General features: G+C 47.1%; 1 protein-coding gene across 1 annotated transcript in view; it reads left to right on the top strand.

The window, feature by feature from the left end:
* The window catches only part of LOC126529915 (uncharacterized), a 934270-nt gene that overhangs the window by 636541 nt on the left and 271907 nt on the right, over positions 1–25822 (top strand). The window contains exons 28-30 of the mRNA XM_050177364.3: positions 2254–2451; positions 14073–14126; positions 17194–17355. Coding sequence (XP_050033321.1) covers positions 2254–2451; positions 14073–14126; positions 17194–17355 — 414 coding nt within the window. The remainder of the gene's footprint in view (positions 1–2253; positions 2452–14072; positions 14127–17193; positions 17356–25822) is intronic.

Raw genomic sequence — 25822 nt, 5'->3', positions numbered from 1 at the left:
TTTCGCAAGCTCATTCTTGCGACACACAACTTGCTCTGTTCCTACACGATTTGCATTCTCATCTCGATCGCAACATCCCCACTGACGCCCTCTTTCAGGATTTCGAAAAACCCTTGGAAAAAGTCTCAGATATTCTTCTCCTGCATAAACTCTTGCACCTTAATCTTCAACCAGACATCTTTAATTTGATCCGTAAATTTCTAACCGATCGCTTTCAGTTTGTTTCCGCTAACTCGATCTCCTCAGTCCTATCACCTGTATTATCTGGTGCGCCCCGAGGCTCTGTCCTTGGGACTCTCCTCTTTCTGATATTTATTAATGACCTTTCACTTATCGTCCTACATACCCCTTTTCATGAGCAGTTGCATTTTATACGGACAAATAAATGATTTAGACTGCTCTGCTTTTGAGGAAGACCTCCTCCAAATCCAGGCGTGGTGCAGCAAATTGTGCATGTCCATCAATGCCAACAAGTGTTCTCCCGTGTGTTTTCATCGACGTCGTAATTATGTAGTATCTACCTACTCCCTTAACACTGCACTTTAGCACAGTGTGAAACATTTAAATACCTAGCAGTGCATATATGGAGGGACTTATCTTGGACCCATCATATTGATCAGTTAACTAATTCCTGCAACAGATTACTAGGTTATCTAAGCCGTAACTTGCCTTCAGCATATACCTCAGTCAAACTACTTGCATATGAATCTTTAATCCGAACAAAACTAGAATATACCTGTGCTATTTATGACAACCATCAGGTTGATATGATTAACCCCATTGAATCGATTCAGAACCGAGCTGCCAGATTCTTCTTTCTCACTACTCCTTTGATGCAAATGTTTCAGCCTTAAAATCTAGTTGTGGCTTCCCTCGCTCACCTCCCGCCAGAAAAATGCTCATCTCCTCTTATATTTTTGGTTCGTTTATTGACAACCCACAGGTAATGAAATCATCATTCCAGCCCATGCCTTCTCCCGCCACATGAATCCTAATGCTGTGTATCTACCACGCGCCCATTCCACTGCGTATGAACAATCTTCTTTTCTACACACATCCCGTTAATGGAATACCCTTCCTTCAGGTATCAGCCTCATCACTGACATTTCTCGTTTCAAAGCTGCCATCGAAGACCATTTTTCAAGTCACACTACCTAACCTAACAAAGCGTTTTTCAACATGTACCCACCCCTTTTATAATGCCCCGTTGAGGGACCTTTGGGGTATAATAAATAAATAAAATAAATAAATAAATAAATCAATAAATAAATAAATCAATAAATTGGAGGGCGCTTAAGCTTTGCCTTCAAGAGTGGAACCGATAGCGTTATCGCACCCCGTTCGCACCACCCACTCATTCGCTCAGCATGCTCTTTGCACCCACCAATCACACGGTGAGCGCCGAGTAACGCAGCGTTCGGCGCGCCAACGAAACGCGCGCCTGAGCAAGAACTCGGTGTCTTGGAGGGATAAACGATCTACGCGAGCCAAACGACGTGATCGGCACGGACAGCCGGGCCGCGACGTGCCATGAAGGCGGACGCGGCCATGGGGCTGACGCCTCGATGGGATCGTCCTCTATCTCGCTTGGGAGCACCAGGCAGACGCATGACTCCTCGCCAGCAGCACGGCACACATCGCAGGGGACGCTTTCCCACCAGACAGGCTACAGCTCAGCAATCACGTCAGAGGCGTCACGCATCGGACGCTGCACCTTGGAATCGCGCTGTGAGTGGAAAGAGGAGGGTTCGAGTTACGCACGCTGGAAGTTGGAAGAGGAGAGAGCGAGATGTCTTATTAAACTCAAGGGTATTGGGGCATCCTCGAACCGGTCCCCGCACGGCCCCAATGCTCTCAAACGAGACGAAGGGGAGAAGCGGGCGAGTGGCGCGCGACCTGTCGGGGCAGCGCCGTACATTGCGAGAAGGGGTCTTCTATGTTTGCCGCAAGATGGCTCTGCGTGTGCGCCAAGCGCAGAAGAAATGTAGCGGAAACATACTTCGCTACTCGTTTAACTGCGACTTCAGTTGCTAAGATATTGCATTTTCTTCGTTTTCCTTGCCACTTTAATTGTGTGAAGATGTGTTGAAATAAACAAAATAACATAAAGAATGCGTAACCGTCTTACGCGCCCTTGTAAGAGCACTTTTTTGTGATTTCGACGTTCAGTGCCCTGAGGCACGCTGCATAGTTTTCCTTGGTTTCCAATTTAGCCGATTCACCTTCATAATGTGGTTCCTTCGCCGGTCGCAGGGTCTACCGGGCCTCGCTGGCAGCCCTGGCCCAGATGGCAAGGAGGGCCAGCCGGGCACTGCTGGACCACCGGGACCACCTGGGCCCCACGGCGAGCGTGGAGAGAGAGGATTTCCTGGCGAGAGGGGCCGAGCTGGACTTCCAGGGCCACAGGGTGTGCGCGGCGAGGTTGGACCACCGGGTCATGACGGTGCCAGGGTTAGTTTCTTGCTTCCAAAAAACGAACACGGATGCTACGACTAAAATAAAGTTATGAATCACTTCATGGAAGGAGGCAAAAGAGGCATTCGAGGAACAAATATAGAGAGAAATACGACATTATCGCACAGAACATTGCAACAGCATTCTAGTTGATATCACGGGTAGTTGGCTGAGCTTGTTACTTTAATCAGTGCCGCTGCCGAGCAACGCTCACGACAAGTCCGAAGATGATCGGAACAGAAGGCAATCAACACAGCAGTCGTTACTAGAAACTAAGCAAGGCATAGTTTAGCACAGCCTCAGACTTCACAAATATGTAGGTGACCTTCAGAGTATCTCGCCCTGAAGGTGACGTCTCATGGTCGACCGCTGCTAAGATAAAAATGCAGCAGCAAACATCGATGCAATGAAATGCAAACGTCAACAGCATGGAATGTCTGGACTTTCCCGTAGATAAATCATATAAAAGTCGCGATAGTGACATTAACAGCAGAGGATATTGAACAGTGGCTTGGTTAGTGTCACTTGCTCACAATCCACCTCTAGAGTGTTGACTCGCTCGATAATTTAGTTATTTATTGTTCATCATCTATTTATCAATTATTGTCATTATTTTGTATTATTTATTTATTGCATTATGGTATGACCAAGGACGCCGATTGCCAGGTCCATTGAAGGCCTCATAGAAGCGTACAGCTGCGCCTAAGTTCCTTTCGCACTTCTGCACACCACCCCATCCGGTCGGTAACTAGACCGTCGTCGTTAGTCAGCGCCGCGTTTTTGCCTGCAAAATCTGTGACAGCGACTTCTTCTCGTTTAACGCTACTTCGAGTTACGTCATAGCGGAATTAATAACGAAGGCTTTGAAGTTGGCAGGCAGAAAAATAAGCGAATAAAGAGTGCCTTGTGGCACCTGAGGATCCAGAAGGAGACTGCTTATTCGCTTGGATGAGCAATGCGCTTTTTTATGCGTAAATGACGTTATGTTACGTTGTCTTCCTTGGGAGAGTGTTCGACGGACAAACAAAAAGTAGAAATAATGTATTGCTCGAATGCATTTTCAACAAAAAAATCTATACCACACAATATCTGCACGTGTTTGTAGGACTGGGTGTACAACTTCAAAAAATTCACAGAAACCGTTGCACAGAAGGCCAACTGCCAACGCGACGAACTCAAAAGGATATTGTATGCACTTGGACGGCAGAGTATTTGCATGGACACCAAGTCAGATAATATCACGTGATTCAGTTTTTACCACCTCACGCTTCACCAGGTCCTTTTATTGTATTTTCTTGCTTCGCACTGCGAAGGCCTCAGTACCAGAGAGACAATAAAGAGCATTAGGAACGACTACTGTTCGTTAGCTATTCTCTTATGATCTGAAAAAGCGAAGTAAATTATACTTGAGAAAGAAAAGAAACATTGTAGGGTCAACATTTCTCATCGTTACATTCGTGCATTCATGATAACATACATACAATAACCCAGGAGTACAGATTTTGGGACTAGTTGGTTCGTTGCATCAATTGAAGTCATAGTGCTGGATTGACAGAATTCATGTCCTTTCGTCTTTCATGTCCCTGTCAATCCAGCGCTATGACTTCAATTTAGACATGCAATAGCATATGTATGGCTTTCCCAGACAACCAAGCTTGGACGCACATGCTAAACACATTGTTTTTATTTTTGAGTGTTATATATAAAAATAACGATATAATTATGGAGCACGCGTTAGGGGGGGGGGGAGGCTCTAGATTAATTTTAACCACTTGAGGTTGTTGTGCACTCAATGCAGGCTAAACCTAATGCAACCTAAGAAAATAAGAGACTAGTAGGTCGCCAAGCGAAATAAATAAAAAAGGTCACACACGAGCTCGATGTACAACGCGAGATCCTGATGCACTGTCAAGAATGCACTTACCTAGGACAGATTGGGACGAGCACGAGACACACCAATTATGCGGTGGAGCATGAAACATGGTACGTAAAAAAGAAAGGTTACGAAAAACCAAGGACAAGTATTTCACACATTTTTGAACCGTGCGATGATTCTTTTATTCTGAAAGACAAACTTTTCTAGACAGCGTATTGCAAAAATAAAGTTATAACTGAAGTAGCATGAAACTAGACAAATCGAAATACGTCCACACGTCTAATGCGTGTCAGCTATGCAAACCAATGTTGAAGCCTCTGGGTAGCCTCCTACTATAACAGAACAATCGGCGAAATCAACTTGCCAGGTATATCTCAAGTTTGTCGAGGTCGAAAAAGGGAAGGGGGTGTAAACCACTCAACGCTTTCTCTTAGCTATGACAAACCCCACAAACACTAACGTGCCGAATGCCGAGGGAAAATGAGGGTAGTGTCCTTAGACTGCTTAGCCGAGAGATAACCAATGATGTTGAAGGTATAGATGCTTGATTTGCAGCGCGAAGGGACACAGACATTATATGCCCTTATAATTGCTATCTCAATAAAACGTAAAACGAATGCATTGCCTATGCTGCAAACCTAAGTGACCAAACGGATTTAGCCGAAGAAAAGCTGAAGATCCGGAAAGTGCGCGATTATTGTAATTGCCATTTGAATGCAGTGCGTGCTGTGTTTTAGGAAAGTCGTAGAGGGCAAAGAAAGCAAGAGAGTAGCAGATGCGCGCTAGCCTAATGGGAGTTCGTAACCTGGTTTTCAAACAAGAAACTGTTTCCTGGTAGACTTCACTAAAAACTGGTCTCATAGTGATGCAAGTTCAGTGCGGTAATGTTAACGAGACAGCGTTAAGGGCCCCGTGTCGCAGGAAATCTGGCATCGGCGTCCAGCATCGACCATCGTTTCGACAAAAGACATTCCGCACCACGCACGTCCAACCACGCAGGCCTTCCGTGTAGCGCAAGGAAGTTACTGAATAATTGAATTTCTGAAAGTAGAATGTATCAGAAAAATCGTAAAGCCCGACTTACACACAACCTACAGACATGATAGCGTCAGATTGTAATTTGAATGTACGAGAAAACATAATTCTTTTACACACAAACTCGTACGCAAACCCCTTTTCCAGCGCTTCTACCATACATAGACCCGCCACGGAAACCGGTGTGCCCAGTTCCTTGTAACTCCTCCAGACGGTGCTCGTACCCACCGCATCGTAGGGCGCGAGTGTGAGATCGCGTGGCAAATGGACGTGTTTCTCGAGGGCTCAGTGGCGGCGACGGAATCATAAGTCTTTTGTGCAAGCTTTGAGCGTGCTTCCGTTTTTGATTTGCTGGTGTTTTTAGACTTTAAATAATAATTGGGGTCGAAATAAGCTGGAAATAAGTTGACACGTGATCACACTGGCTCCTTGGGGCAAGAACGAGGAAGTTAGTGGTTGCGCCGGTTCTCCGAGGATCAGCCATTGCTATAAGCAGACTTTTTTGCCAATCTGTGGCTGGTTAACTATTTTAGTTTGCACTAGCTGGGTGGCAATATAAGAAGGAAGAAGAAGCATGTGCTTGCTGCGGTAAACCTAGGAAAAAGATGGAACATATTTTATTAGAATGTGAAGATATTTGCCCAGTGGTCGATTGAGAATTCACTGGTCCCCTCGAAGCCCTTGGGTTCAGGCTGAGCACGGGGATAGTGAACATGCCCGTAGTAGAGATTAGTAAGAGGCGATTGGAAGATTGCTGGATGAAAGGTAGGGAAACGACGAAAAATGGAGACCTACAAATACAAAGTTCACATAAGGGCAGATTTGGATATAGGAATTCATCGTACATCCATCCATCCATACATCATGGCCCACGCATGAGGCCGCGTTTATACCAGAAAGCTCGCCTTTGTGCATAGCCTTCGCCCCTAGCGTTTCCCCGTAAGCACTACGATTACGTAAGGTGCAGTTGACGGGAATGTGAGAAGCAGTCAGGGATCTGAATGCTATCGTGTTCCACGCTCAAAGGCGACGCTTAAGCGTCCTCCACATTTTTTGAAACGGGTCTCTGAGGCAGAAACCAAGAGAACCTAAACAAGAACAGAGCCGCTTGGTCTCAGAAGCCCACAAAACATTTAATGCAACCAGCACAAAATAATACAGAACAAACCCTCAATGTAATATTACCGCAAAATACCATAGCACTAGCGCACAAAGTTTTGTAATGACACCACGCGAGAACAAGCGTTCTATAGGTCAACGCGGCAAGAGTTCGACGTTGTCAGGGGGCGGCGAAGCGACGCAGCAAGAGGCGTTCGTCTCCCCTAAAATTTCCAATGTGGCTAAGTGATAAATCATTGACCAGAGCAAAGCGGCTTGGGCTTGCAAAGGGGACGCAGGCGGCTTGGCGGCACGTCCAGATGGAAGCGGCGTTCTAGCCCGGCACCTGTGCACAAAGCCCAGGCTTGTAGCCCGACTGCTCCCGCTCTGCCTACGGGCACAGGAGTCCGAAGACCGCAGGTAGTAGCCGCGGGCTAACGGAGTACTGACGCACGGTAACAGCTGGAAGGAAGCACCGGTCGGGCGAAGTCCTGGTTGCTCGGCTGCGGAACCCGACGGCCCGTCTTTACCTCCCGCTCTGGTTGCCGACCTTAGCACTGCGTCGCTTCCTGGGGCGGCTTGCACGAACATGTATTAACGAAAATAATGAATTTAAGAACGCGCTCTTGTGTGGACTAGGCATTTAGAATGGTACATTCAGGAACGCGTTTTTAAATGCAGTATGATTTTCGTTAATTAATGTTCGCGCAAGCCGCCCCTGGTCTGCCAGTGTGCCTCGCTTTTAAAGCGAAAGCTTTACTAACTAGTCGAGCCGAGCTTCGAGTTCACCAGCAGTTTGTCCTTCACTTGACCGCACCTAATCCGTTGCATTCGCAACGCATCACGTGACTCGCCACCGGATTCATGCATGCGCTCTCCGCAGCTGGGTCGCCGCATGACCAAGTACTCGCCGCGCGACTGAAAGAAGGAGCACCGCGCTCGCCTAGTCAGTAAGAACTTGGCTATAGATGAGGCCGACGCCGGGCCGTCTTCTCTGAGCGTTACGCGGGAGCGGGCGGCTCTGAGCCGTCGTGGCGAAGCGGCGCCTGACCACCCCGTGGATATCGGCAAGCGAACTGCTTCACTGGAGAGGTTCCGGAATGCCAAGCGCGGAGAAGCTAGCGTCGGAGACTGAGGAAGAGCGAACCGTACTGCTCGTAAAACGTCGGAGGCGGGACCACAGCCTTAGATAAAGCAGGCTTTAGACGAACCAAGTGAAACCAAGACTTAACCAGGCTAAAGCAAGCTTTCGCGTTGCATATTCGGGGCTAGCTGAGCTAAGCCGCAGAGAAACTTTTCTTCTGCTCTCACCCATTTGTCTCTTCCGGATTGGTAACTCGTTGGCGCCTGGGAGATCCATGGATATCTCGATCGTATCACTTTCCTTTTATTCTATGTTCTTGCGCCTCAGGTTGTCGTGCTTGACGCTTTTCGACGTTGTCTTCTTTTACCTAGCATGGGATTCACCTCCGCGCGCACTCTTTGTCATCCTCTTTCTTTCATCTCCCAGCCACGGCACTGTCGCGCGCTCTACACATATTACACTGACATACGCTACAAGTTCGCCTTCACGCAAATCTCCTATGTGGTGATACTTTGCAGTTTTGTGGCTAACTGTTAGGAAAATATGCATAGAACGATTAGAAAGTTTTGCTTTATTAAAGGAATGGTGGTCTGGATGATGTACACTTGTGGCGATGAGGATATGTAGTTGGCACTTGTGGTGGCACTTAGTGTTTCCGTAGAAAATTGCCTGAAATTGCAACTCCTGCGATTTTTTGATGGAAACGGCTGTCGATGAAATTCGCTGGGTACCTTCCTTTCCACACTTCTGTCATGTCCTCAAAAAGCAGGTTTAAGGGTGGCACAAACATTTTGCAAAGGAAATTAAATAATTGCCTCGAACACCCCTCGAAGGTGGGGTACGTTACCTCTTCCTCAGTTACAGCCCACATTAAGTATGACGTCAGAAGTGTTCCATGCAGATCATCCCGGAATCGCGCAGACGACGGCTATGAGAGCACCGAGGAGTCGACAATCGTGATCTAGTGCATGGCGTATGAAGTTGCTGTCGCGCAAAGTTGCGTTCCCTGTAAACGGACAAGCGATGGGAGGCAAGTGGTGTTGCATTGTTGGCTGCACGAACTTCAGCCCTCTCCATTTGCAAGCACAGTTTGAGCCGATGCCGATCGCGTTCAGCCGAATTAAGCTTGTGTCACAGTCGCGTAGTTCATACGTCTATACTGCTAGCTGACCTGGGCGACTGGCTTGAAGCTAATGAAGCCATCAGGATGATGTGAACTCCTTGTGTAGTTTAGTTTCGACCATACACATTTGAAATAAATCATTCCTCATTTCATACATTCCACATACAAAAAGCGAGAAGTGGCGTCACGGAGCAGTATCCACATGGGTACTTTGCCATTTTCGGCAGAAAGCTGCTAGCCGCACTCACTGGCACTTCACTAAATGAAATGCGACTATGAACGTGGGTGTATTTTCACGTATTGTCATGCAGACTCGTTATTTAGCTTCCGAGGTGCACTGCTTGACTCGTATCCCGAATGGGTAGCAAGCGTAGGCCCCTTCGACACAGCAGCCTAAACAACCACCTCGTTCAGCTGCCAACGGTGTCAATACTAGCTTCGGCGTTTCCGATATGAAACTACGCGTTCTCGAAATGAACGATCATACGCGCAACGTCCTCATCGGTGTCTACATTGCGGCACATATTGTTTGCATGAAGTGAATACGAAGATTGATATCAAGGCAGGCATCAGAACGCTCCCGTACTACGGTCTCCCGCTCGCTGTTTGCGAAGGTTTGTGGTCGCTCATATCAATGCGATTCAGAGTGACGCAACGGCGCTTACATGCACGAAATCGGCATATGTTCTGATATTAATTGATGTCAACGATGTGCGGCTAGCATTATATATCTAAAGTGAAAGACGGGTGGTGGATATACCTGCCGATGCGCCGGTCGGTGCTTTGCACTGTCAGTGGCGTTCTTGCAGGATACAAATGCGGAAAGTCGCACTCCACATCTTACAGTGAGCATACGAATCTCTTCCCTGAGAAGGGGCAAAACACCTAAAATAGCAAGCAGCACGTATAAAAGCAGTGGTTAGCGCTACCCGTGATCTTATGTTGCAGCACGGTATGTAGCGCATTGGCGCTGGCTCTCGTGGTGGCTGCTCGAATATAAACGACGATTCGTGGCTTTTGAATTCGTCAGAATCATAACTGTCAATATTTGACAGATCCGAAGAGCTGGTGCAGCTAAAATTGTCATCCGAAGGCCCGCCACGGTCTCAGGTCAGCTGACCGTCTGCTCTTCGCTGGTTTCGTTCGCCAAGCGGGCGGAACCGGCATGCCTTGCGCGCCTTCCCCGCTGGCAACACTCGTGACGTCACACGAAGAGACTCGCTCGGCGGCTCGGTCAGTTTTCATTTTTTTTTCTGGCGCTTTTTTGCTAATTTAGGATTATTCTCGAATTTGCGGTAGAATTATGCTATCAGACGCGTGACAGGGGGTCTCCGGAACCTAAATATTCCATTACCTTGACATGGTGAAAAAATCGCCGGAGCTGCCCCTTTAACGACAGTAGAGGCGGCAGCACGTGGAAGTGTGTTGCAGTCCATTTCAGTCGCTGTTTACAGGTGACAGCGTTCCTGGCGCTTTTTCTGAGGTAGTCCCTGGAAATCGTTACCGCTAGGCGACGCTATGGCCGCTCACCTTTGAACAGGTGAAAAGGCACAGAAGTGCGGCGCCACGGGAGGTGTAATGACGCATTCTTGCTGCGTACGCATTTACCCTCGCTTCGGTCATACTTATGACACCTGGTAGCCTCCGGAGAGCGGCTTACGCTGCGCAACAGCAGAGGCCTCGCGTGCATGCTATCGTTGTTATTGCTTCGCCCTTCTAGCGAACCATTCAATAGATCTGTATTGGTATATGTGCAATGAAGCCACTAATGCTACTTAAAATAAACATCTCACTTTTGTGTTATGGCGAGTTAGTCTGAAGAAGGATTAATTAATTTCTGCTGGGCTTGAGGGAAGCACATGACTCGCTTTTTGTTATAAGTGAATATTTACTTTTGTTAGGCTGATCCATAAAGAGCACACTGAAACGAATATGATGTGTGGTTGACTCTATTTTGAATAATAGCCTGGTCTTCTGTGATGAGGTCACATATCAGGCGCATTAGTTGCACTTCACACGTAAGGGCATAGACCGACTTGGGAAGGAGCTTTATTGTGGCCAGGAGCACGTACAATACTTTGTGCTTGCAGCACAGGTTAGTGTACTGGATGTCTCTTTCCTGTCCACTATTGTACATCGGTGAAACAGACCGCAATGTTAATTGTGGCTAGAGGTCAGTGGCGTAGCTAGGTCGTCGGACACCGGGAGCCCATAGGTCTTCTGTCAACCTCTCCCCCCCCCCCCCCCCCGGGTGTAGTCGAGGAAGGCGAGGATATCGACATTTCCGGGTTTCAGCACCACTATAGCCGCCGCCTTGGATGCCGCGCACGTCCCCCGGTTCCTCCTCTCCTTCGCTTTCTTTCCCAGAGATCGCGAATGCAGCTGGTATACACGCTGTTTTTTGTGCGCCAAATAACACAGTGCTGCACTGATAACTTCCGATAAGCGCATGTGCACATCTTCTGTCAGACTGTAAGGCTTGGCAGCCAATACAAATGCAGCATCAGGGAAAATATGGCTCACGTCACAAGTAACAAGAAAATATTTTTATAAAGTTTTATGTAGCAATTTTAGCGGCAATATTGCATTTGCAAAATTGAAGCCCGGCATTCATATCTTTCCCAACAACTTTACAAAAATCGCCGTAGGTACTATGGCGCGCAGTATTTTCGCTGTGGGCAGCCCTGTACGAAAACGAAAATTAAATTGTGTGTCAGTGACGCTGATCTCCCCACCCTATTAGAAAACGCCACCTGCCTCCATGCGGCGCGGGCGCCAATGCTATGACAATTACGGATTCTCTTCATTCTGATCAATAAAGACTTGTTTTTATTTGCTGCTATACAGACAAACGTGATTATCCGAGCTGCGGTAACACCACAAGATTGGGAGCATAATAGAGCACGCTTCGCGTCGATTCTTGGCGCCACCATAAAAAAAAAAAAAGAAATGGCCGCGATGAAGCCCGTGCCAGCGAAAGCTTGCACTACTGTCGGTTTGCACTCGCAATGGAGAGGATTGAGGGACCCACGTCACTGGTTCACTATTTCATATTCCTTTCGCTGCTGTCATACTGGGCGCCGCCCGCAGTGCCAAAGTACTGCAGGCTGTAGCACCCAAAACGATTTTGTTTAAGAAGTTTTTCTTGAGTTAATAATATGAATTTGAGTCCTCAATTTTCGAATTGAAGTGCTTCCTCTACAAATACTAATTAGGAATTATTCAAGATATGGTTATAATTTATCTGCCACATTTTTCACGCTACCGAGTTCCTAGTAATCACAGACACATAACGTCATAGAATATCGTGAAATATTATTCCACCATTAACCTTTCTTTATAAAATTCCGTGTAGCTGACGCAGACACTGTACTTGTGACATGAAGTCACACAACAATAAAATGATAAACGGCTTGCTAGGACTTGGAGGAACATCATTTATTCAACACCGCAAAACTGATAAATAACTAATACAACGATTCAAAATTGATGACTAGAACATTGTACACATATTGCCGATGCAGAAATCATGGTGGGACATCGAGCCTTTTGCACTAAAGTAATGACCGGTAAAGACACATTTCCAACAGAAGTTCTTTTTCCGACACTTCGCTTCTGCAAACTCATTAATTACAGTAGTAAAGTTTGTATTTTTTACGTGTTCTTTTTCTATGGTCAGTATCTCCAAGTTTGACAGCATTTCATCACTCATGGTGGAGCGCAGAGATGCCTTGATCAGCTTTAACTTGGAAAAGTTCCTTTCGCATGATGCAAATGACACGCAGATCGTGAGGAACAAGCGAAAGATAACAGTAAGATTAGGGAGGGACTCAAAGAAGTTCAATTTGGCGATAAATTCCATTTCTTTTCAATTTTCTTTAACAAAAGGAAGCTTAGCACGAACACAAGCTCTCTGCACACTTATGAAGTAGTAAATGCGTACGATTTAGTGTCATTCATATAAAATTGGAATTGAACGAAATTATCGACAAAACTAAGGCAAACCAACCGATGATTCCAGTATTATGTTTGCTTACATTAAAGACCTAAACCCAGTTATGATTGCTTCTATCTTGCTTGTACGATGTCGGAAGTTTTCAACTGCTAGCATTAGAATGTTACAGTTTGTGCACAGCCTTTTCTATCGACAAACTACCTTTCTCCCTGAAATCAGATGCCGCTATTTGTAGGCAGTTGTCGCCGATGTTCAGGTAAGATTACCTTGCTGCATAGTCGGTACGTATGGCGGTTGCATAAAGATGCATCAACCCCCACTCGAATACTGTCTATAATTGCACAAAATTAGCATTCGGAAAAGCACAGACTGTAGCACTTAGGGCTCAGCCAACAAGTCCTAAAGATATTTGCTCACGGGGAGAGGAATTTCCTAAGCAATCATGGATAAAATTGGCTTGATATATGTGGGAAAAACAATTATACTGACTGAGAGAGGAACAAACACGCTCTAATTAGGCGTGCTCAAATACAAATGAACACTAAGTACTCGGAGGTCGCACTTTCTTCCAAAGCAGGCAGCCAGAATTGCCCTCCTAAAGAGAGTCGCAATGGAACATAATCAGCTCGCACGAGGCATATAATGTGATTGGCATTCTTGGGGAACTTCCCCATTTCGCGGTATGTATCAAACCTAGTTAACCCAGCGACCAAAGTTGTAGGCTACGTTAGGCCACTATAGGTAAATGTCGGCTGCTGTCATGCCGACCAGGCAACATACACCACTGGGTGTTTGCTCGCACTTGCTGTGTGGCCTAGTAGGCAACTTCGATAATTGGGTATGTGCCCCTGAGGGTGTGCTCGAGGACATGATTTGGGCACTACATGCGTGGTATTGGTATGTGTTAACTCTTCACCAAACCCCGAGAGTTTATGTGCCAAAGCAACACACGGTGTATGTAGGCCTTGTAATGAAGGAATACAGCCCCATCCACAAGAGACGCTTTCGCTGCGCGTGCGGTCGTCGGATTTATAGTCATCGCAGCAAAGTTGCGGCCAGGATACTAATGGTACTGTGGAGTTTCAAAGGGGGTGCAGTGATTACATATAATATACTGCGTGTTTAGCATCATTGCACACTGTGGTTGGTTGGGGAATTGCCACTTCGTGTTACAGCGGTGGTATTATGATTTGTCGCTACATTCTTTAATACTAATGTGATTAACATCCACATTTATTGTGAAATGGTTTCCGCCGGAATGCTTCCGGCATTTCATTTACGCAAAAGTGGCAAGGCGAACAATACAGGCAGACATTCAGCAGCGTTGCATGGAACTTTCCAATACGCTCTGCCTTTTCAAAATTTTCTTCTCCATCTCTGCACTCAATAATACCATGACCAGATTGATTGTACAGCAAAAAGCAAGTTTTTAAAATGGTTATTTCAGGGACTTCCCGGAGAAAAAGGATCGAAGGGACACGCTGGACCACCGGGACTTGTGGTACGTAGACCTCTGGTAATCTCACAGCGATGTACGAAAATGTGGGTCTAAGTTAGTTTTTTTCTTACATCCAGCTTATTTCTGTTTGTATTGCTAGGTCGTAAGAATGTGGCTGCTCGTACACGTTGCTTTATATTAAAGAGTCATTTAATCTAAATATGAAGTTATACGAGCACCTTTGCAGCGCTTGAAGTTACTACGATGTATGCAATGTTGGCATTAAAGAACAGTAATGTTAAACACAACGCGAGCGCAAAAAAAAAAAAAAAAAAATGCCTTCTCGCTGCTGTGTTTAGTTTAGTTTATTGTCTTCGTCCAACTTGCGCCGGTTGCCCTTGTTATTTATACACAGTGTGAACTGCAAATTGAAGTTTATGAAGTCGCTGGAAATTGTGTACTTGTATTATACCTTGTTGAAGGCAAAAGGCAAATATACAGCAGTCTGAATTTAATTTTGCTATTGTACTTTGTATTAATTTTTTGCCCATTGTTTCATCCGTTCTTAGAGCACAAGACAGGGTCATTCGGGCCATAGCACTTCCCAGTCCTGTTCAAGAGTATCATTGCTTTTGCGCGCTGACAAAATATATGAGTGATTGCTCTTATGTTCTAATAAAGAAAGAAACAAAGAAAGAAAGCGCAAGAAAGCCTGATGCCAATATTTCGGAAACCTCAGTCGGCTATTGAGGCGCAGCTGCTCGAGTTGTGAAAGTTTAACAATTTTGTTTTTATTCACAAATAATGATTCAATTCCCATCTCCTTCCTATTTGCAGGCGTTTACGAAGCAGAAAAAATGCGCATACTCAATGTGACGGAGAGTGGCACAGTCTCCATATTAAGTAGAAATGGAACTCCCGTTACGTCTGATGCGCTAGGAAAGTGTGTACTTGTGTGGTTTCTTCACGGCTGCATGCAAGCGTTGCACACGTGTTTTGCCTGTGTGTAGCGAGAAAGAAACTTGACATTGAGTTTAGCTTGAACAAACGAGTCCCATATCATGAGCCATAACTGGCGAAGAGTTCATTTTTTTCGATTGCATGCAACAAAAATTCCTAACGCAATTGCTTGAAACGAACAGCTACGCTAAAATTTGGGCGTTGATTCTACAAGGTCGAACAAGTGTGTCGTGTTATCTTTGTTAAGTACATCCAGGAAGGGTTTTCAAGCTTTGCATTGTTTCATCTACTTTTCCAGTGAATAAGTTTGGAGAATGTAGAGAATGGAGAATTGACGATGAAGAAAGCAGAAAAACTGGGAATGACGAAACTAGCGTTTTATTGGGCGAACTTGTGCCCTCAAAAACAGGCTACACTCAAAGAACGGCATCAGTGGCGAATACAGTCCGCGATCGTCGAAAATGTCATCAGCGAACCAAGCGTGTCGGCTTTTATACATCATTCAACATCATTCAACATCATTCCAGAGTAATCGCCGGTGTCCGCGTGTCGTCCAGAAAGTTTCCCACCATTCGCGTCGCGCATGCATGCAATCACATTACACAAGGTTTGGAGACGACAGACAGCAGAAGAACCATCGATAACATTATAAAAGCTTCCAATGCGTGCGAGCGCGTCCCGCTCTGGGCGATAACATTGTTAAGCTGGTGAAAAGCGGTCACCCAAAAAAAGACAAACGCACACGTGTAAATAATGTCTACTACAAAAGTGAAATAAAAAAGAAGACGGCTTCTAATGCCAGGAATGAAGAATGTATTTAAAAACTTTATCCATCGCAGTTCACGTCAGGATTTATGTCCTATCTTTGCTTTTACGCGATATCAGATCAAACAGTCGCGTCTGTTGCCGCATGGTTTCTCCAAACAAAAGGGAAGTTCAAGGACAGAAATCAACTTGAAACAATGAGGAATAGTCGAACAAGGAACGTCGCTTGAAGCCAACGTTTGACAACGGGACTTGTCTTTGTCAGTGCTGCGAAGACAATTCCGCTTGTCGAAACGTTGCCTTAAAGCAACATTCCTTACTCGGCTACTCCTCATTGTTCCATGGTTGCACGAAAGACATGAACTGCAAGACTACAAAAATGAGAGGCAAAATATTATTCCCATGACAGTAGCATGAAGCTACATTAAACACCCATGTGGGTTTCTCGGAAAGACAAGTTGGAAGTTGAACAAAAATTCGTCCTTTTGCGGAATTCTAACATGAGGAACCAATGCCATCTCAGCCAACCAGGAGGCTAGCATGCCGCATTGCCAGGGTATTCAGCAAGCCGAAAAACTGACAAGTCAGTTCTGTAGATACCCGCGAGGAAGGTTCGTGAAAGGTGTCAGCGTCCTCAGTTGTAGCCTCAAGTTACGCAAGAAACCCATATGGGTCTCTGATAAAGAAAACATCCCAGTTGCAGAAAAATTCACCCTAGTACGAGATTCGAAACACCGGACCGAAACCGCACCTGTATTATTTCGTATTTTAATCGGAAGAATGACTATCTTTTTCTTTGATGAACGACGTTCTTCCACGTTGCGGGCTGCTGGTAGGTTGATTTGCCAGCAGTAGTAAATATAAGATATTTGTAAGCGAATCATGTTGGTCTTCATTTGGGATAACCACATTTTCGAAATACCGATAAAATTTAGTTGCTTGTTTAAAGAAAGGCTAGATGCCAGCGTACTTCTTATAAAACCGAAGTCCACAAAATACATTTATGATTGGAAGGCACACGCAAGAAGCTTTTTAGTCGATCTGAACAAAGATCAGACAATGTAGTGCATGTTAATTATGAGGACGGGCGCTTCAAGAATAGAAAGGCCGAAGAAAACCCCAACAGCTCAACTTAGCAGAAATATTGGGAATGGACTGCTGCTGGTCTGCCTCTCTTTAATGTCGCAGTTATATTGCAAAATGTACTATCTGTTTTTTTTTTTTGCTATTAGTAGCTGAAAGCAACTATATGCATTAGCATGTTTCGCTGAATAAATATTGATTTTCCAAAAGCAAGATGTGTGCACAAATAGCCATAATTAGTTTCTTCTCCTGTGAAGATTCTGAAAAGATGTACTGTGGTGCGGGGACGCGCCTCCCCATACTGACACATGCTTGTGTTCAGGGTCTCCCAGGCCGACGTGGTGACAGCGGCCAACCGGGTGCCAAGGGTACGCGGGGTGAGCAAGGCCCTCCGGGTGCCGAAGGACCACCAGGCCGAACAGGAGACCAGGGTCCTCAGGGACCTGTGGGATCTCCTGGACCACACGGAGAGCCCGGAGAAAAGGTACGTACGTCTTCGCAGAAGTTTACCTAAACAAGACAACACATACTAGTAAGTCATGGAACACGTGCCTCCCGTTTTTCTTTTTTATGTGTCGCCTTTTCCCCCGCGAATTTATCGGACAGGCGACACCAGCAATGCAAGAAGGCAGCAATAATTATTTTATGGTAGGTCTTCTTGCCTACACATCGCTACTATGAAAGTTTCTGCTTTAATTAACAGGGCGTTTCGCTACATTTACACATATTTAAGTGTATTATGGAAAAACGTGCGAGCTCATTTCAAACACGCTGATTACCAATAAAGTAAATAATGTTATGGCATCTCGTGAGGGATAGAAAGTTGGGCGAGTTGGTACGGTAACATGATCTTGGATTGTAGCGCGAAGTGAAAACGGGCGCAAAAAGAAGCAGACAGGACGAGCGCTACAGACTAGCGCTCGTCCTGTCTGCTCCTTAATGTGTCTGTGTTCACTTCGCGCTACAATCCAAGATCTCGTGAGGGCTTGTAGTAAGTGAATATGCAAAAAGTGCGACAAATGCTTCAAAAAGTGCTTTATAATGTGCGCTTTTGAAACTTTCAACGTCAGGATCACCTGTAGGGCTGGTTGTGCTTTGCTCAGTCATGAGGCGACCGAGCATAGTTGCCACGTGACCCCATGAACGTGTTGTGCCCAGTGTTGCCGCGTGTAATGATTTATTATTAGGTCTACCTATTTTCAAAATAATTTCATTTATATTGTGGAGCACATGACAGATAGACGAGACATTATTTCAGCCCCGGAGCTTAAACTGAACTTTTATTTCTTCGGTCCCCAGCGCCAGCTAAGCACCCGCGCAGCTCATGGCCTCGCCTGACCTCGTCTTTTTTCCTAAGGCGTTCGCGCCGATGTCGCTGGCGCTACATAGCTCCACCGCCAATTCATAACCACATTTCCAAAATACTAATAACATTCAGTTGCTTGTGTAAAGAAAGGCTAGATGCCAGCGTACTTTTTATAATACCTAGGTCAACAAAATACATTTATGACAGGCAAGGCACACGCAAGAAGCTTTTTAGTCGGTCTAAATAAAGATCAGACCATGTGGTGCATGTAAATTATGAGGACGTGGAGCTGCTGATATCGTTCGCAGCATGGGCGGCGAACGATATCAGCAGCTCCACGAAACTCGGCGGACTGAAGTAGCGTGAGCACCGACCGGGATGGCGACGTCGGTGGCTGAATCGGGGGACGTCACTGTATGAATCTCCTCGCAGTAGGCTGGTGTCAGGTTTACAATGAATGTTCGCGATGTATGTGGACTGGCATCTCTCCAGTACGGAAAAACATCTGAGGTAGTTTGGGTGGAGAGCAGGACGAACCGGTCCGTACAGCACGAAGACGTGGGTTGCGTTGGCAAGGTCAGTGGAAACGTAAGGTGAGCGTGCTGGAAGTAGACGTGGCGGACAGGGTTTTAGACCTCGGAAGAGGTTGTGAAGAAGATGCACACATCCGCGACTAGACAGTGTTGCGGAGCGCCGGCCCCTTGCAGCTCGCATCGCCAGAAAAAAACGGAGCCGCAGGACACCCATCAAAGCCTTTAATTGGCGAGAGATGAACACCAAAGGTATCATGATGATGATAAAGGTGTGCGCACTTCTTGGCGCCAGGCGCGGAAGTAGCAGTCCACGATCCATTCTTTTTTTTTCGTCGTCTGCAAATCTCCGACATCCTCCGGGCCCTCAAATGTGGTGACATCTAGTTTTAGACGATGTAGCTTCTGCACTGGCCTCTTGAAGACTTTGCTTCCCTGTAATCGGAATAAACAGGCGCGCACAAATCCGCCGGCGCCTGGGTACACCTCTTGAACCCGGGCTAGTGGCCATAATAACTTTGGCGTCTCAGGAATGTAGACTATTACGATGTCGCCGACCCTCAAATTTCTTGAGTGATGCGTGGGTGGGCGACGAGCCGATGATAGACGCCACAAATATTCAAGTTTCCATCGCTTTCAGAAGTCATTCATCATTTTTTGTCGATGTTGAAAGCTTCGCTGACAGTCGTTGCGATCGTGGCTGGTTAATAGGTCTGACAGTGTCTTTCCTTGTGGTAACATCCTCAGTTGCTGGCCCCCTAGGAAATGCGCTGGCGTAAGCAATACAGGCTCGCCTGCCTGATTATGAGAATACGTTAGAGGGCGTGAATTGAGCACTGCTTCAAACTCAGTAATAATAGTTTAATGTTCTTCTGCGCACAGACAACTTCGACCTAAAGCTTTACGGAGTGCCATTTTTATGGTTGCGACCAAGCGTTCCCGCTAGCCTCCATACGATGGCGCCGCTTCGATGATGAACTTCCACTGAATTCTTTGGTTCACCATGTAAGCCTCGAAGTCGTCTTGTAGTAGTGCTTTCCATATATTTTGTAGCTCCCGCGACGTTCTCCTAAAGGTTAAGGCATTGTCGGAATAGATGGTACTTGGGAGTCCCCTTCTTGCAACAGAACGCCGGAATGCCGACAAGAACGCAGGTGAAGACACATCGGAGACCAGGGGCGCTATAGCGTAAAGCTATTCCAAACTTTTCTATTCCAATTCTGCAATCAGCCCTCCGCGATCGGTCACGAACTTTTTTGGACCACCCCTACTTCGCCTGTCTGTCACGCGACGTCACGAAAACCGCAATACCTCTCCATCTGATATGACGTGTACACAATGGTTATGCATGATTGCACCGAACAAAAGAAAAATTTTTATTTCTGATTCGACGCCGTTTCGCCGTTAGACCTCGACTATTGGTCAAAAGTTTTAGGGCTGCACCCACTTCACCTGCCTGTCACGTGACCTCAGAAAACCACGAAAACTTACCACGTCAGCGTGGCATGTATGCGTTAAAGGTGCATTACTATGCCGAACAAAACTGAATTTTTCTCTGAATAGCCGCAGGCTGGGTGCTATAACGTGAAACTATTCCAAACTTTTCTATTCCAATTCTGCAATCACCAACCGCGATTGGTCAAAAACTTTCTTGGACCACCCCCACTTCAACTAGGCGTCCACAACACACTGGACGAGCTCATCGAGGCCCAACGTCGCTCTCAGCTGGAGAGACTCACTCTCACAGCGACGGGTCGCCATATCCTCACCTTGCACGGTATCACCTACCACCATCAACACGGCCATAAGCACCAGATCCCCTCCACCATACGAGCTTGGATTCACGCCAATCCTATCCCCAGAAACATGCACCCCGAATACAACCACGCACGTCGCACTGCACGTGCCACGGTTCTCACCAAATCCCTTACTTGCCACGACGGTGTGAGTTTCGTCGACGCCGCCGAATATCCCCACGGTACCCGCTTTGCAGCCGTCACCACGCGTGAAGGCTCTCTCCACCATGCTATAAGCCTAGTAACCCCACACGCTGAGGAAGCTGAAGAAGTGGCCATCGCGCTAGCCACACTAGACCCAACATGCCATACCATCGTCTCTGACTCCCGCTCCGCCGTTATCAACTATATCAACGGCCGTATTTCACACCAAGCCTTGCACATCTTGCAACAAGCGCCTCGCTCCACCGACCATCAGGTTACACTCGTCTGGTTCCCGGCTCATGTAGGCACCGTCCACCCGCACCTCCCCAACTTCAACGAGGTTACCCACTCCCTAGCGCGAGGCCTAGTTAACCGCGCGGGAGAAGGGGAGGCTGCCCCCACCGGTAGGGATCGCCTGACACGCTACAATGATCTTGTGAAGTCCTTCTACTTAGAGCGTAGAACCTTCCCCGGCCCACACAACAAACTATCCCGAGCGCAGGCTACAACTTTCCGCGTGCTACAAACCAATACTTACCCCTCGTTACAGCTTTATAACAAGATCTACCCAGACATTTACCCCAATCCCACGTGCCATATTTGCAAGACACAGCCAGCCACACTTCCACACATGCTTTGGGACTGTACACACCAATACCCCGACACTAACCCCACCACCCTCTCGTCGAGATGGCACGCTGCCCTGCGCAGTCCCAACCTTGACGACCAACTCTGGGCGACCCAGCAGGCCTGCGAGGCGGCGAAGAGGCAACACCTCGACGTCCCCACGTGGGAGGCCTAGGCCCAGCCACCATCTCTTGCTGGTTTCAATAAAGTTTATTCAGTCAGGCACCCCCACTTCACCTGTCTGTCACGCGACGTCACGAAAACCGCGATAGCTCCCCATATGATATGGCGTGTACACACAGATTATGCATAATTTTACCGAACAAAAAAATAGTTATTTCTGATTCGGCGCCTTTTTGCCAATAGCCCTCGGCTATTGGTCAAAGGTTTTCGGGCTGCACCCACTTCACCTGCCTCTCACGCCACGTCACAAAACCGCAAAACCTCACTAAATAAAAGATGGCTGCCGCCGATCGCTCAGGCACTGGCCACTCGCCCCTACCGGAGAGCATGGATTTATTTGCGTTTAATGAAGCTTTCTGCGTGGCCGTGTAAAGCTTTTGAGAACTTTCGGCACGTTTACGACCTCGTTCTGCCAACTCTTCTTTGCTGAGGGTCCGTTTTAGCGTCATTCTTAAACTGCTGTTGCATGCCGCCGCGATTTTCGACCAGCCACCTCAAGCTAAGTAAGGGAAAGCGGACCAATCGCAGACGCCGGCACCACCCTTTCATCCGGTTATCGATTTTCAGTGCACTGGCTCGGCCCTATCGAATCCCTCTCCACTTGAGCAGGCTCCTCGCCCATTTCGAGCCAACTAGATAAGACAAGCCGCTCAGTGAAGGCAATGTTATTCGTTTTTCCAACAAACAAAAGTGACCTCCTATGAACGAGGGGAGCACTTAATTGGTTTGATCAGACAACCCTGCGGGTGATCGCCCTATGCTTGCGTCGGCGGTTACGCACATTTGACGTTAGTAGATTGGAATAAAAATATATTGGAATAGTTTTAAGTTATATGGCCCCAGTTCCAAATGCAATGCTCTTGTTACTGCACTTGTGAAAACTGCAATGTACATTCTCCTGTCGGAGCTATCTCATGACTTCGCTGCAACGGTCCGGCAAAATCAACGCCTGCAGTGTTGAAAGGTTTCGTCCTTTCGACCCGGCAGACTGGAAGCGGCGGGTACGGCGTTACAGTGGGTTTCGTACGAAAACGGACGCATAGCAGGCATCGATCGATTGCTTTCTTTGCCGCTTGTCGTGTTCTTAGGACCCAGATCGTTCGCGTACGTTGTGTATCATCGCCGTTACTCCTCCATGCATGACTCGACGATGGACATCCGCAAACACCAGCTCGGTCAAACGATGTCAACTTGGAAGTAGCAATGGATGCTTCACGGCTCGGCTGTCGGGGGGGTCCTGTAGTCTTCTTCCGACGTGCAGAAGCCTGTTCTCGTCGAGAAATGCGTGCAGTATTGCTACCCATGAATTACTGCACGGACCTCGCCTTTCCAGCAGCCAACTCCTCTCCGGAGGAAACGATTCAGTTTGAACTTGCCGGATCCAATATCTCTCATCTGCCAATATTTCTTTGGCAGAGATAACTGCGTCTTTTTTAGTCTTGCACTTAACATTGGAGACAACCTGCTGCACCCATGATGTGACCCGGAGAAGCTTCTGCAGTGAACTGAACTTCGTGGCATTTAGCAGTGGGGTTAATTGCACTGCGTTGCCTGTAGAGTGAAGCGTCGTTGGTTTAATCGCTGTTATCCCTAGGATGTCGTTGATTTGGGGCAGTGAATGCTTCACAGCTGGCCATTTTGCCAAGTCCTTACACAGAGTCAAGCGGGTCCTTGCCACCAGTCTACCTCGGTGGCCAGTGCGTCTAAAGAAACACCTCGGTTCAGCATATCAGCAGAATTTATTTCTCCTAGACAATGCCGCCGCCTACACTCCGAATTGACAGAATTTATGTGACTCGGTTCTTCACAAAGACGTCTAAAGTCGAAGGCGCTCGCTGTAACCAGCCAAGCACTATGGTTGCGTCAGTCCAAAGAAAACATTGCGCGCTTGACATTAGATCTCCGAAGGTTTCCACTATATATTTTAACAGCCTTCTTCCTGGAAACGCACCCTTAGCTCTAGACCCGGCAAGGATAGAGTTTTCAGTGGGGTTATCCTTGACTTGGCTACAATCAGAGTGCTAGCCACGCTCCCATTCACATCTTCTACACGAAGGTATGCACAAGCTCAGTATGCTTTTCTGCTTGCGTCGACAAAAACGTGTAGCTGAAAATCACGCGGTTCTGCAACTCCGCTCATGAGGGGATGAGGCACGTTGACTTTCGACAAATGGATCAACTCGTTTCTCCAGTCGTGCCATTTTTCCCGCAACGTGATCAGGAAGATTTTCGTCGCAGTTGACCTTCGAAACCCATAATTGCTGAAACAGCATTTTTCCTCGCAGTACGTATGATGCGAGAAATCATAATGGGTCGTGGATGCTCGACACTGTCTGGAGGACAAAACGCTTAGTGACATTTGCCTTCTCCAAGAAAGTAAAGATCTTCTCCGGGTTGTAGATGAAGGCGTCTGTTGCTTGCGGCTAACCCATCCCTAGCACTCTCTCTTGATGTCCAGAGTTCTCATAGGCTATAGGGGTAAGAGTATCATTGGAGTCGAACAGTCGTTCTACTTCCATACAGCTTGAGCTCCACTTCTTTAAAGGCATGCCAGCACCATTCATCACCTTTTTTGTGCAATTGTAAAGAGTCGCCGCTGCTTCTAAGTCATTCGCTCGGAATATGAGGTCATCGAAGTAGAAGGATTTCAGAAATAGCTCTTCTACGGCCCTTTTCCCGGGATGGACTTTTGTCTTCAAGTGATGCTGTATAGTAGCCGTAAGCATCAATGAACTTGCTGTAGATCCAAAGGGTACCCTGCCCACACGCCAAACCTCTACCGCTTCTTCCTTGAAAGGAACAGTAGGACTTTTGTCAAACCAACGAAATTTGAACAGGTCACGGTCCTCCTTTCGTATCTCAACTTGCAGGAACGCCTTCTCGATGTCTGCTGTCATGGGCGGCACTAGGTACCATCTGAAGCGAAGGAGAATCGGCAATACGTCCGGGTTTGGGTTCGGGCCAGTTTCGAGGCAACTGTTCAGAGATCTCTCTACTTTGACGTGAGATGACGCATGAAAAACCACGCGGAGCTTGGTTGTGAGTCCTCACAAATAACCTCCCTGTGTGGCATGTAGTACGCTGGGTCATCTACCAATTTCTTGTCAAGTGCAACTTCAGCATGGCCAGAAACAATGTACTGACCAATTGCCGTATCGTATCTCCCAAGCAATCCTTCGGGCTTTGAGATGCGCTTAACGAGATTTCGTAAACGATTGAGTGCGACGCTCTAGTTGTCTTGTAGCAGCTCAATATCCGGTTCCTTACCCGGCGCAGCTACTTGGTACCGCTTTCCAATCTTTGCAATTTTGCTTTGGAATGCAGCCGACGTGTCTGCGTGCCCATGAATTGCTTCCTTTGGCGCGATTCACACAGCATCCAACGACCAAAATGACTCCAGTGTGCTTTAGTCCACTCCTTTAGTTTCTCCAGCTTGCACTCGCAGGACGCAGATCATGAATTCTGATGTTCCGCTTATGAAGCTCGTTTTCGTGGCAGGACCTTGTAGCGGCCAGCCGAGAGTAGTCTTGACCGCGACCAATCTTTGTACTTCCGCCGCGCTGCGTATGATGTCGCCACTAAAGTTGTTCCACAGTTAATCAGATCCTATGAGCAGGCCTTTCTCGCCACACACTCGAGGCACAACTTGATTGTGGGCCAGCCCGTAACTTTTCTCGCTTAATTTGGCTGTGAAGGAACATTTGATAGCCGTGGCAGGGATGTCGTGGCAATTTACTGGCATGGCTATCACTTCAATGATGTGCTCGCGGTCATGAAATTGACTACATAGATGAACTTCGACGACATTGCAATTTCTCATTCGAGAAGGAGCGTCTGGCGTAAACGTCTTCACCACTAGGCATGCCTCTCTAATGATTTTTACTCCCAACCGAGCCACCAGGTCATCCTTAATGAACGTGTGTTGATGCCTCCGTCGAAGGTACCTCTGATATGAGACGTATCGTTGAAACCGACGATCTAAGAATGAAAAGTCTGTAAATTAATGAACTCGCCAAGTTGAGAGCTTGTAACGGCAGTCGACCGTGGACTCTCGGCCTTCATTGGCTTGGTAGCCGACGTTATGAGACTTCTCGCCCCTTGTCGTTCGATAAACTTAAAGCCCCTCAATTTTTCAAAAGTAGCGCCATTCTTAAATCTTCCCGCCACCCCGCTCACCCTGGCGCGTCCTCCTCCACGCCTCTAAAACCCCTTAAGCGTCGTAAAGTACTGCCACGCTTTGAAGAATGCCTCCTCCTCGCGCGCTCTGGCAGAGGGTGACGCCGCGTCGCTATTGGCCTAATAGCATCACGTGGGCCCTCGCGCCATGCAGCAGCGCCATTTTTGCTTGAGATGCGTCTACGCAGT

This window comes from Dermacentor andersoni, chromosome 5 (genome assembly GCF_023375885.2).
Source record: "Dermacentor andersoni chromosome 5, qqDerAnde1_hic_scaffold, whole genome shotgun sequence".
NCBI lineage: Eukaryota > Metazoa > Arthropoda > Arachnida > Ixodida > Ixodidae > Dermacentor > Dermacentor andersoni.
This window is presented reverse-complemented; position numbering and strand designations above follow the sequence as displayed.